Here is a 13,528-nt window from a genome sequence, read left to right on the forward strand (position 1 = left end):
GTTAGGAGGCTACCAAGTCTCTGAGAGTAGGATAAGTGAAAATTTCTGTCAAAGAACTGTCAGTGGCTTATCTCCCCATAGTAAAAAGCTGAATACTCGACTGCCTTATATGCACATCCATACGTATGCCAGCTTAGAACCTACTTCCATTCAAATAGTTTCTTTATAAATGTCTGGATAAATAAAGTGAGAGCTCAGGTCTGTGGTCAGAAATGTGCAGTTGAGTGCATTTTCACTGAGTTTTAAACCCACCCCTCGCTTTTGAAAGTCCAAACCCCTGCCCTCCCTGTTTATAGGTCTGTATTGAAAACACCCCCGCTGACACTTAAGACAGCTGTTACTGGGTCGAACCTCTGCCAAAGACTTGGGAGAAAGCACAAGCCCACCATTTTACTCAGGGTTTTTTTTTTTTCCACGCATGCAGCCAACATGTCCTCTCCTTGGAAAATCATCAAAACCAGTCAAAAATGGTCCGCTTCACCCTCTGAATGGAGAAACGAGGAACAGATACGTGAACTCATTGTCGTTTTCATTGTGTTTGGCCGTAAGAGCCGCTGCAAAATAGTTTTCATGACGAGACTTCATCCCTCCTCTGTGGTTTGCCCGCGGGCCTTTCTGGCACTTCATCACGATTGTAAATTCCTTTTTCATAATCTTGTGTTATTAACTGCTGCGAGACACCGAGACCTGTATGAAACCCAGGCTGATTTTTTTTTTTCTCTCTCTCTCTCTGCCTTCACTCTCTCAGGGGAAGAAGTTTGAAATCCTTCCCGACGGGCTCCCCTCGGCTCGTAAGCTGATCTACTACACAGGTTGTCCCATGCGCTCCCGCCACCTCCTGCAGCTGCTCAGCAACAGCCACCGCCTCTACATGAACCTGCAGCCGGTCCTGAAGCAGGTCCGTCGGCTGGAGGAGAACGAAGGTATGCGTGGCGCTCCTTCTGTGTTCCGTCATTTTTCAATTTTCCTTTTGATTATCCGAGGAATGCATGCCGGGCACAATGCATCGCTCTCCTTAAAGGAACTGTTCTCCCAAAATACAAAAGAAGATATTTTCCCACTTACCCCGAGTGCAGTTTATCCATGTAAATACTATAGTTTGTGTGTGATTTGGCAAGATTTGCAGTTTACGAGGATCTTCCCTTTCTTTCCAATGCATTGAGGCTCTATGGGTTTGAAATCGTCCAAAATTTACACCAAAAATTTACACCAAAACTCCTGACAAAAAACAAACTGTTTCTGTCCACTTCTAATTCCTACTCATGCGGGGTAAATATCTTTTTTTTCTGTATTTTGTGTTAACTGTTCCTTCAACACACAGGCGTTTACATGTTCACACACCTTCAAGTGATCTAATATGCTTCAGCCAGTGGGTAGTGAACCATCTGGGGCTAAAAGCACGCTCATATTAAACATGCTTCAGGTGATTTATTCAAACTCTTGGTATTTTCAGTTTGCTAACTGAGCAGGTGAGAACTCCACACCCAGTTCAGATGCAAGTCCAGATCTCAGTTATCCAGGGTTATATGGGTGTAAAGAGACACTTATTGACATTGTACATGCTTGAAAAGTGAGGGCAAACTGCACTGTGGACTTTCAAGTTTCAGTAAAGACCATCGTGCTTTGCGTAAGCTTCAGGGATTAGACTCGGACGTGTTGTGATTCCACCTGGCTGCCAAAATCTCTAACTTGGCAGGATGATAAGTTACCAAAACCTCCGAGCTGCACAAGAGGCTTTTGTTTACAAGCTGTAGTTGGCTTATACTTGGTGCAATGGGAAGTTAAATGAATACAAAAGGCAACTAAACTAAGCTGTTACACATTGGGTTCAGACCAAAGACAATGAACTGTAGGTGTGATGGCACCCAGAGTCCCCTGCATAGCAGAAGTTTTTTTTTTTTTTTTTTTTTTTTGTACACAGTCGAACCACTAACAAAGGTGGTATCCCATTCTGTAATCGATCAGTGTCAGAAGTTTTTGGCTCACCTGCCAAGGGCTGGAAGCGAAATGAAATAAGCTTCCAAGAAAGTCTTTTTGCTAGATAAATTACGTGCTGTACACTTTGCCGAGAAACATCACACTCGTCTGAAGCATTCAAATAAGAGACAAGCAGGTTTACGATGATGCAGTCTTTTTTTCTTGTCTTTTGCCACCACATAACATGGGATAACACTGAGATTCAACTAATATCGGGCTTGGTAACCATCCATGTGGTGATGAGACAGGATTACGGGTTTCACCACTTTGTGTTGAGCACTGAAAGAGGCGCAGAGTGTTTTGCTGTGATTTACGGGTGGAGGAAGTGCACATCAGAGAGCACAGCAGGGTACAAAAGACTGTGTTGAATTTACTCCGATATTTATTTGACGTCGTCCCCCTGCCTCCTTGCAGAGAAGAAGCAGTACCGGGAGTCGTACATCAGCGACGCTCTGGAACTGGACATGGAGCAGCTGGACAAGCGTTCCCGGGCCAGCGGCAGCAGCGCCGGGAGCGTGTCTCATCACAAACGCCTGTCCCGCCACTCCACGACCAGCCACGGCAGCTCTCACACGTCCGGCATCGAGACGGACAGCTTCAGGGCGCCGGGACAGGCCCCCCACAGGCCGCTGCGCACCTGCAGCTCCTCCACCACCAGCCACGGGAGCTCGCACACCTCCGGCATCGAGAGCAGCGGCAAGGAGCGCATCCTGGATGACGACGGTGAGAGGACCAAGGGCTGATCAGGGGTTTTTATTAAGAAGAGTAACTACCATTTATCAAAAATGGTGACAAGAAAGCTATTATATTTAATGTAGTGTATTTAATGGGGTCATAAATAAACAGGAAGTAATGCATCCCCTCTTCATACGGTGACATTTGCAGCCGCACCGACATCCATTTGTTTGCAGAAACTGTGACTCCATTAATTGAAAATCCAATTAAAAAAAAAAAAAATCACATTAGCACCCACACTGTTTGATTGACAGGTGATCTCTTATCATTTTAATACAACTGCGTCTTTGTTCCCGCAGAGATTGAGATGCTGGTGGACGATCCCAAGGACTATGAGGAGCTTCACGAGATGGCCCTGGAGCTCAACCAGGACCTGTGCATCCACATCACTGAGGACATGCTGACGATGTCACCTGACCAGACCAACGGGTACTCAGGTACTGGAGCTGTAGTCTGCTAGTCGACTGGTCGATTTATTGGTCGATACGTTCCTGGTCGACCAAAATCTGATTGGTCGATTATTTGCCGTGTTAATTTTATCAGGAATACAGTGGTCCCTCGTTTATCGCGGGAGTTAGGTTCTAAAAATAACCCGCAATAGGCGAAATCCGTGAAGTAGTCAGCTTTATTTTTTACAATTATTATAGATGTTTTAAGGCTGTAAAACCCCTCACTACACACTTTATACACTTTTCTCAGACAGGCATTAACATTTTCTCACTTTTCTCTCTTGTTTAAACCTCTCTCAAAGTTCAAACCTTCGTAGAAAAATAAGTCCAGTATTATAGAATGAACGCATTCTGTACTGTACAGGAGACACGGCACGGAGGAGATTGATTGACAATGGTCTACAGTCCCTTAGCCAATCAGGACGCAGAACACAATGCGCGGGCTCTCCCTTAGCCAGTCAGGCCCGTATGTTCTGAATTGAAGAAAAAATTAGGTCTGGTTTTCCGACTATTTGCTTAATTAAGAACGTTTAATGAACATTTAGTCCTCTACCATGTCAAAGACGTCGTCAGTGTGGCAGCATTTTACCAAAATAGATGGAAAAAAAGTCAAATGCAAACTTTGCAAACAACAGTTTGCATATCACAGCTCAACAACCAACATGGCATATCACCTAAAACGGTAAGCTAACTCCATCAGTTTTGAGTATAAACATATCAGAATTGACATTTCAAAGTTTTGGTCTAATAATCGTTTTATAACTGCAGGCGCACACACCCGCGACGACAGCAGCTTGACATAGTACTATTTTCTGAAATCACAGGCTATGATATTGCGTAGGTGCACGTGATGCAGCGCTGTCAGAGCCGACCGACTCCAGTGTGTCATTCAGTGCAAAATAATTAGGTCAAAAACGATTTAATATACTCCAAATACTAGTTGTTTATGTTTATTTATAATTCATTTAGGCAGACAAGGCTACCAGGTAGGCTACTGCCCAGATAATTCATCTAAAAATAGTAATTTTTTTTGTATTCCCGCCGCCCGATTAGTCGACTTTTGGTCGAAATTTCAGGACTTTAGTCGACCAAGATTTTCTTTGGTTGACTACACAGCCCTATCAGGTCCACACTCACATCCTGCACATCCTCACTCCTCAACACAGCAGGCATTTAGCCGACAGTCTCACAGAGGGACCCGCAGAGAGCGCCGCATTAAAAATGAGCATGAATGACAAGGCGAGGGTCAAAAGCCGCGTCGAAGCCGCAGCGGCCAGGCAGCAGCTGTTAATGTCGCTGAGAAGTTCTAGGTAATGAGACCAGGCAGACGGTTTTTCTTTTCTTTTTTTTTTTTCTTTTCCTTTTCACGTGAAATAATTTGTCAAATTCATGAGGTAAGTAGCTGCCTGCTGGCGAGCACGCGCTCACAGCAGTCCCTCCTGTGCCGATTAGGAGTTATTAAATCGCTAAATGTCATTCTCTGCGCTTGGCAGGACTTATCGTGAAAGACGTCAGCTCCTCCACCTCCAGCTCCTCGGAGACCGTGGTGAAGATGAGAGGCCAGAGCATCGAGTCTCTTCCACAGGTAACTCATAGCTTCCTGGGGTTTCAAGGCAGCGTTTGCACTATTGAAGGTGTGTGGCATAACAAATACGCCTAAAAATCCACCTTTATCTAATAACTAATACTAAACACCAGCACGGTACTCGACAACATCCAGTCACAGCGAGTGAGTGCAGCGCTGCGGGGAAGTGTTTGTGTTGGGAAATCCACCCTAAAAGACATTAACATCACATTAAGCGGCATTAACAGCTAATGTGCTTTAGATTTCTGGCACAATTTTGCTGTTTGCTGGTGTTTTGTCCTTATTCCTGTGGACGACGTGCCGATACAAGTCCAGCAAAGTCAATTAGCACAAAAGGCAGGTTGAGGAAAAGTGGATACACCAAAAAAATTACAATTACAATTACAATTACTTAATCATTCCTAAAAGCGGAGTTTTTTTTTCTTTAAGTTATCAATATTTTCAGTTGCCTACATCTTTTTTCCACTATGTTTGACTTGTTGCGTTCCACCCGCAGACCTCTGTGTGCAGGAAACCCCAGTCGTCGACGGACCGCCACAGCCAGTCGCTCGACGACATCCGGCTCTACCAGAAGGGCTGCCTGCAGTGGGCGGAGCTCTGCCAGGACACCGCCCACAGCTACACGTTCGGCTGCGCCCAGGAGCTCAGCGACGGCTGCGGCTACCAGGGCCTGGCCGAGCAGCGCGCCGGCATGCGCGGCGACCAGCACCCCTTCCCCATCAAGAGAGCCAACAAGTATTTCTCCCTGGACCTGACCAGCGACGAGGTGCCGGAGTTCGTCGTGTGAAGGAGGGCGAGTTTTTGGAAAAACGGGCGACCTCAGGGTGACCTTCTGCTCCTCCCCGTCGGACCCGGAGACGCCTCGGCCGTCAGGGAGCCGGACTGGGGAGGGGAGCGCTGGAGAGACGATGCACGGCGGCTTCCCACACGCGAGTAAAACTGGCCTTAAGTTGTCTGAGCTCGGCCCTCCCGTCACTTACCACTCGAAACGTATCACACTTTGACAAAGACACCGAGAGCCGGAAGCAGGAAATCTGGCTGAATCTGGGAATTTCAACAGTGAACACTGGGTTCGAGAGGGAACCCGCGTCTTTAAAAGTGACCCATGCTGCTCCCCTGTGACACTCTGCTTGGGAACGGAGTGTGAGAGGAAATGGAAGGGATCGTCTCATCCTCACAAAGAAATGGAAGAACTAAGAAAAACTTTTTATTCAGACAAACTTTCCCTGCATTTAAAAAGCACGTCCTCCCCAAAAGAAGTGTGTGTGTGCTTGATTTGACTAATACCCACGATACACACACACACGAAAAATGAAAAAGGCATATCAGAGCTTTTCTGTGCAGGATGTCCATCTCCTTTTGCAAAGGACAAAATAATTACGAGCTACGAACCAAAGACAAGCTAACGCTGAGATGACCGCCGCGTCCGCCCTGTCCCGCAAACACAGCCGATAAAATGACCGAACACGACGTTGATCGCGACGTTGTGAGGTCACTCAGCGTCGCCGAGCGGGAGGATGAACGTTTCGTCGGCCCCGTGAGAACAGGCGGTTTTTTCGCTCTCCTTCAAAGCCGCTCTTCTTCAGGACGTGCAGCGTGCCAACTCGCCCCTCACACCCCACCCGGACTCCCAGTTATAATGCACACTCATGATGTGAACACACACACACACACACACACACACACAAACACACACCCAGCGTGCCTTTCAGCATCACACTATGCAGTTTGTCAAACCTTTGCCTTGACAATCACACGGCCTCACCGTCGTCACGGGGATGATTTTCCTTAAAGATCCAAGCCATTTCAACTCCAAGCTGTCCTCCGAGTCGCTGCTCGGTTTGTGCAAGAAACTCATCGGAGGGATCTCTGCCCTGAACGTGAGATTAGTTATTCAGCAAAACAGAAAAAAAAAAAAAAAAGGACTCCATCGTGGTTTTGGATTGTGTTTCATGCCCGACTCGGTGGCGTTTCCTGAGAGGAATGAGGCTCAGTGAGTTCCTACATGCCCTCACTTGTGTTGAGCCTCCCTGTCATCGAGACACAAAATGGAGCCCCGTTGGCCACGGGCCGAGACAAAACTGACGTTTGATTTTGTTCCACACACACACACACACACACACTCATATACACATATATTCCTTTACACTCAGTTGTCTTTATTATTGTTACTTCACCGCTGTCTTCTGTTTTGTTTCGTCTATTATTTTAAACTGGAATTTGTTAACATTTTTATTCCCCCGGCGTCATTGAAATATGTGTTTGTATTTTTGTAATGGATTGCTCATGACTTGTACATGTTTGAAAAGTTATCCTGTGTGCAGTTGATGTCATTCAGTATTAATAAGCAATGCGTATGACAGTATTATGGACGTGTGATGTCAGATGCACACCGTTTCTTATCGTTGCCGTTGGTGCTGAACAAGAAACACCGGTTTCATCTCTCGGGAAGATGCAGCACAAGACCGTCTCGACGAAACACAGCTTACATCGCTTTAAAAGAAAAAAAAAAAAAAAATCAGAACTCACACACGACTCATCGCAGCTTCAAGATCTTGCTATTTTTCTCTGATTCTTTTTTATTATAATTATTATTATTCAAAGGCTTCAGTTATTCTTTCTGTGGCGAGAACACTAAGCGACGTAAAGAAGACTTTTTAAAAAGACAAACCACTCTTGTGCTTTTTGTTGGTGTGAGCTGGAGGATTTTTAAGACTCTGATGTTACGGACAGGTCCTCACGTGCGGTTCAAGCGGAAAGGCATTATGGGACGTCAGCCCGTCGATGTCCCGGTAAGGTTCGGAGGAGTTTATCGTGACTATACACTCGAAAGAGGTGTGTGTGAGTGTGTGCGTGTTGGTGAGAGAAGCCTCTCATTCTGTCTTCAGGCTTTCCTCACAGCCGCAGCCGCATCATTGCAATCATTTTAGACGACTGATTCTCCGCTCAGTGTCAGGTGAACCGGTTTTTGAGCGTCTTATCGATATCGCCTTGTCAAAAAAAAAAAAAAAACACTAAATATGTTTATGAATTTGATACTGTCATGTAATTAAAGGCAAAAGCTATATATTTCTTACAGGTTGTCTATTCCGCTGTCTTCAACTTATAATCATTTCTATTCATAATGGATATTTTCTTAAACACTAATTTTGATGGACGATGATGTTTCTTCTATATCAAATCAGTTATGTGTCAAGGTACATAGCCATACACCACAGCCCACATCCTTACTCTGCAGAGTTTCCTCTAACTTTTTTTTTTTTTTTTTTTTTTTTTTTGACTAAAATACACGCTCATACTTACACGATGTAAGAGTCTGTATGTCTGCACTATGTGTCCATAATCCTTTCTGTGAAAGGATCTCCCGTCAGGAAAAAAAAATGAATTGTTTGTTTTTTTTGTCACCATATAGTGAGAAATGATTTGTTATGATGAAGTCTGGTCCGTGCCTTCTTGGTACTAATGCCCTCAATATTCAATAAAAAGGTACATTTATTTGCTTAAGTGCTGCTGCTCTCTCCTGTCAATTCATTTTTTATTTGAATTTAACCTTTTCTCCATCAGATAGTGTTTTAATAATCTTGTTTAGAAAGGCAGTATAACAAGGAAAAAATCAAATCCCAAAAAAAAATCAAATCAAAAAAAATTTTTTTTTTTTTTTTTAGTTTTAAGAAAAAAGTAATGAAAAGAAAATTTTTGCTCCTTGACAAATTTGTTGTGTGACATTTTGACTCCACTGTGTCTCTGTTTCTCTTCAAAAGGCAGAAAAATCCCCCAAAAAATCCTCTTGCAAACCAAATATATCAATAACACTACCATCCAGTGCAATAATTCTGGTTACTAAATAAAAAAAGAAAATATATGATCATTACGGTCCTCATCAAGGTCTCACACCTCTTTGATAAATTAGGATGCAGCGCCATCTAGTGTACAGTCATTTTTATTTTCAGACAAGTCTCAGTTTTGGCCACATGGGGGCGGTGTTGGCTGCTGGTGCCTCATTTTCACTGCCAGGCAGAAACAAATAACAGAGCATCAACCCTTTTTAAACTTTTATGTGTTAGATCAAACACACCAGTGAGAATTAATATTAATTTTGTATTGTTGCTGGTATTAAAATTATTATTATTCCATGAAAGTAGTATTAGTCGTAATAAACAAAATAATAATCGGGTAAAATAAATAGATCAGTCACAATAGTTGGTTTTGCAAGATATGTGTATTATATATTGATTAAATTATTGAGAATCTGCTTTTGAGGTGTTTTGAGAGCAAAATGTAAATATCTATGATTAAAAAAAAAAAAGCACTTCTTGACAAACACATTGTCCTCACATTGCATTGTGGGAAGAGAGAACAACCACATGACCCCTGATTCCCTCTGGTTGCATTTTTTAAGACAAAAAAAAAAATGCTGGCTGCTTTTGTTCCAGGCAACCTGACCTTTAATGTTTAACAGAAGGCCGTCTGTGATAATAAATGAAAAGTAAGTAAAAAAAAATAGAGAGAAAATAAAGAAATTAAAGAGTAAAAAAGAAATGGAAAGAGAGGAACGGTCTGCTTCTGCTCTCGGCTGCTGCAGAGTCGAGGCCCGTGCGTGTCGGGCGGATCACCGCGCTGGGATTGATTTGAAACCTGAGAGAAAACATGGACGCTTTCTTTGGCAAGCTCCGCCCCTTTCCTCTGACACAGGCAGCCTCTCTCTCTCTCTCTCTCTCTCTCTCTCTCTCTCCATCTCTCTCTCCATCTCTCTCTCTCTCTTTCGCCGCCCCTCCTTCGTTCTGCTTTCCCTCCAAGCCACACAGCTGTACAGGAAATCAGTCATCCACCATCCACTGCTGTCACCATGGCAACACAGAGGGGAAATCCATTCTCTCTCTCCTTCTCTCTCTCTCTCTCTTTCTTCCCCTCTCTCTCTCTCCCTCTCTCTCTCTTTGTCTTGTTGAATAAGGTGCCGTTCGGTTCTCGTGTTGTTTGTACGTGCACACGGGGTGAGGTCATGTTCCTCTGACCTTTCCAGAGCCTCTGACGTCGGATCGTGACTGAATGACCGAGATTATTTATCCGTTACAGTACAAACACTCGACTCCTCTCCAGAACGTTCTCCTGTTCCCATCCTCCGTTTCCCGATTCCCACATCACACATCTCAGCCTGCAGCTCCCTAAATCTGCACCTCATCTCCTCTTCAGCACAGTACAGTGTGTGTGTGTGTGTGTGTGTGTGCGACCAGTGTGCAGTATTAGGTGACAGTGTCTCCAGCAGTGGTGACCTCTTGGTAATCCCATGGGGCACTGGGGCAGGACAGGCCCGGCCTGGGCCAGCAGCTGCTCCAGGAGCCAGATGGTCACGAATCAGAATTGAAATCCCGACCCCTCCCCCCCACTTATTTTGCTCGTACTAACCCCACCCACTCCTCACACACGCACACGCACACACATACACACACACACATAGAGAACCATTCAAGCATCCTCAGGCGTTCATCCTCCTTTCTCTCATCATCCTTGAATCACCGTTGTTGCACGAAAACTCTTATTTGGCTTCTTTTTTTTTTTTCTTGTGTTCCAGATTTTTCTTGAATCAAGTGTCATTTTCTTGGTCCCCGCGGTCTGATCTGCCGCGTTTCCACATGTTTATGCTTGTTTCCAAAAAAAAAAAAAAAACAAAAGGTCAAACTGCACCGGAGACAAGTGGGATTATCTCACGCCCCTGACAGATTTTTACACTCGTACGAAGAAAATTGAGGATTTTAACACACGATATGAGACTAAATGACTTTAGATGGAGATTTTTTGCAGCGTTGAATGATTACATCTTTACTCTGTTATTGTTAGGGGAAATTATACTCCCCCCCCCCCCCCCCCCCAAGGCCCTAAATCCTCACTGGAAAAACAGAAAAATGCACGGCGACTGTAAACCCAAGGCTTTTTTTTCTCAGTTCCTGAAAAGTTGACATTTGGAAGATAGAGGAGCAACAGCATCCTGTACTCCATCCTGATGAGTTTTCCTTTCAGGACCACCCTGATATATAAATGTGATGATGATGATGATGATGATGATGATGATGATGATGATGAAGAATCAGTCCTTAATGCCACAGCGTGTGCCCGTGTCCTCTTTAAGGTGGATTAACCGCTGCACTTAATAAACCAGCCTATTAACTAAAACAGCCGTACTGAAGCCACAACAAGGTTCAGCGATGATCCCCTGAGCCGATAATAAAACGTGGTAATCAGATTACAAATAAGCAAATCTCTCGATTTCTCTCGTCCTCGGCGATGGAGAGAGAGAGAGAGAGAGAAAGAGAGAGAGAGACCCAGGAAGAACTCTCACACTTCACTGTCATATCCTGGTGACAGAGACTTCCTGTGTTCGCCTGTACCGGAACTATGACTCACTAATTCCCTCTCTTCCTTCTCTATTTCTCTCTCTATCTCTCTCTCTCTCCCTCTTTCTGTCTCTTTCTCTGTGTTTATGTGTGTAACTTCACGCTGAATAACATCTGCATGAATGGAGCCGAGGAAAAACGTGATTCACAGAAATCGTAATATTCAAACAGCAAGGTGAAGATGAGTAACATTCACCGACTTACCTGTGTACCAAACACACACACACACACACACACACATGCACACACACCCACACACACACATGCACACATGCTAAACAAGATGCACGCACACAAATGCAGAAGCATGCTCAGAAAACCCGCAGGCAATCATGGACAAGCAAGGCACGCAAGTAACCCAGACATGCACATATACTGTACATAAACATGCAAAAACACACATGCCATGACACACAAGCAACACACACACACACACACACACACACATTCCGAAATGCATAAAAACTGATGCATGCACACACTGACCCACTTGCTCTTTCCTAATTGATTTTATCTTGTATGTACAAATCCTCTGTTTGTAAATCATCAGATGTGAATGAATGTGCATGCATGTATGATCTGTGTGTGTGTGTGTGTGTGTGTGTGTGTGTGTGTGTGTGTGTGGTATGAGCACTGGAAATTTCTTTTATATATATATATTTTTTGTACTCTTCTGTGCCTTTAATATACGAGCTGTCTGAAGATTAAAGCCTCTGATTACAAGAGCTCAAACTGTGACAGGGGCCATGTGTGTGCAATATAGGGTGCATTTTTGTGGCCAAGAGACGAGGGTTTATGTTTGATGGTGTGTGTTTGTGTGTGTCTTTGTGCATGCGTGTGCATAATTGAGGGTTTGCACCATTTTCTTAATGCAAGTCACGGAATTATGTAACTCTCAGGACGGACGTCAGCATGAACAGCATGGAACGGAGAGGTGCTGTCATGTACAGTATGTTGCACATGCATGCACCAAATGAGCAATATGAGCCAAACCCATTTCCATTAGGATCACTGCCACAAAAAAAAAAAAAAAAAAAAAAAAAAAAAATCTGAGTCATAACAGGCCATTTACTCTCATCTTCGGTGTTAAAAATCGAAATTCTAGTAAAACAAGCGATAGAAATCTGCCGGCGTGATGAGATAATCCCACGTGTTTCCGCTGCAGTTTCACTTGTTTCAGGATTTTCTTCTGGCAACAGGTACAGAAATGTTGAAACGAGGCAGAATGAGGCAGATCGGCCCACTAGGAGGGAGAAAAAGAACATTCTGGAAACAAGTTGATAGCAATACCTATAAAACCTCTAGGCAAAGAAGATTTGAAGAGTGAAAACGAGACTAAATGACTTGTTAGGATGAAGATTATCTTGTGTAGAACATATGTTTAATTTGCATAGAGTATGTTTATATATTAACTCAAATTGCCCTTATATGGTCATATAGGTGCCCTGTACCCTGGTAAACACAGGTATATGACAGTGGCAGCTGATGTTGGGCGTATTTGTAATATAGACATTTTATGTATGGGCATTTGAATAATCGGTAACACTTTACAATAAGAGTACAACAATTAACGTTAACGTTACTTAATGCCATAATGGTTAATTAACTGTTAGTTAATGATTATTTGGCATTTAGTAATGTTAATAATATCTACAATAACCCTTAACCCTTATAAGGTATTCGGGTCTGTGGGACCTGTTTTCACAAACAACAAACACATGTATTGTTTATATTACTTGCAATTGGGATGAAGTAAAAATCTGCTGAGTATTTTAACAAAAAAAGGTTTGATTATGTTGAATTAAAAGCCCCAATTTGCAATGGGTCCACCAGATCCAGCAGGACTCCCTGTGTAACAAAAAAACGAATACAATATAAGGGTTAAATAACATATAAATTAATACCTTAGCAGCATTAGTAAATGATTCTTAGACACATTAGTTAATGGTTAGTTAACTGTTACTTAATGTTTATTACGGCATGAACTAACGTTAATTGTTGTATTCTTATTGTAAAGTGTTACTGAATAATCCCGATATGTTCATGTGTTATATTTCCATATAGGTGGACTTCATGTTTCAGGCAACAACGAACACAAAAGAGAGTTGAGATGGGAGAAAATGAGCTGAAGAAGTAAATGAAGTGCCCAGCGTGAGGAGCGGACCGCGAGCGGAGGGGCCCGGGACGTCAGCCGTCCTGTCCTGGTATGCATTTGTTTACTGTAGGTGTTTAGAAAGACAGTCGAGGCTTTTCCTGTGGACCCGAGGGAGACGGAGCCGTGTGCGCTGATAGCAGAGCGGAGAAGGAGAGGGGAAAGGGAAAAGAGAGAGAGAGAGGGAGTAAGAGAGAGAGAGAGAGAGGGAGGAGGAAGAGGAGGAGGGTAGCTTCTTGTA

General features: G+C 43.6%; 1 protein-coding gene across 2 annotated transcripts in view; it reads left to right on the forward strand.

Moving 5' to 3' along the window:
- frmd6 (FERM domain containing 6) overlaps positions 1–8,250 on the forward strand; it is a 35,449-nt gene extending 27,199 nt beyond the window's left edge. For both annotated transcript variants that reach the window (XM_030044331.1, XM_030044332.1), the window contains 5 exons: positions 749–923; positions 2,392–2,700; positions 3,012–3,149; positions 4,655–4,746; positions 5,243–8,250. In XM_030044331.1, the coding sequence (XP_029900191.1) occupies positions 749–923; positions 2,392–2,700; positions 3,012–3,149; positions 4,655–4,746; positions 5,243–5,533 (1,005 nt within the window). In that variant the 3' untranslated portion in view covers positions 5,534–8,250. The remainder of the gene's footprint in view (positions 1–748; positions 924–2,391; positions 2,701–3,011; positions 3,150–4,654; positions 4,747–5,242) is intronic.
- The last annotated feature ends 5,278 nt before the right edge of the window (positions 8,251–13,528 follow it).

Source organism: Myripristis murdjan, chromosome 22, assembly GCF_902150065.1.
Source record: "Myripristis murdjan chromosome 22, fMyrMur1.1, whole genome shotgun sequence".
Lineage (NCBI taxonomy): Eukaryota > Metazoa > Chordata > Actinopteri > Holocentriformes > Holocentridae > Myripristis > Myripristis murdjan.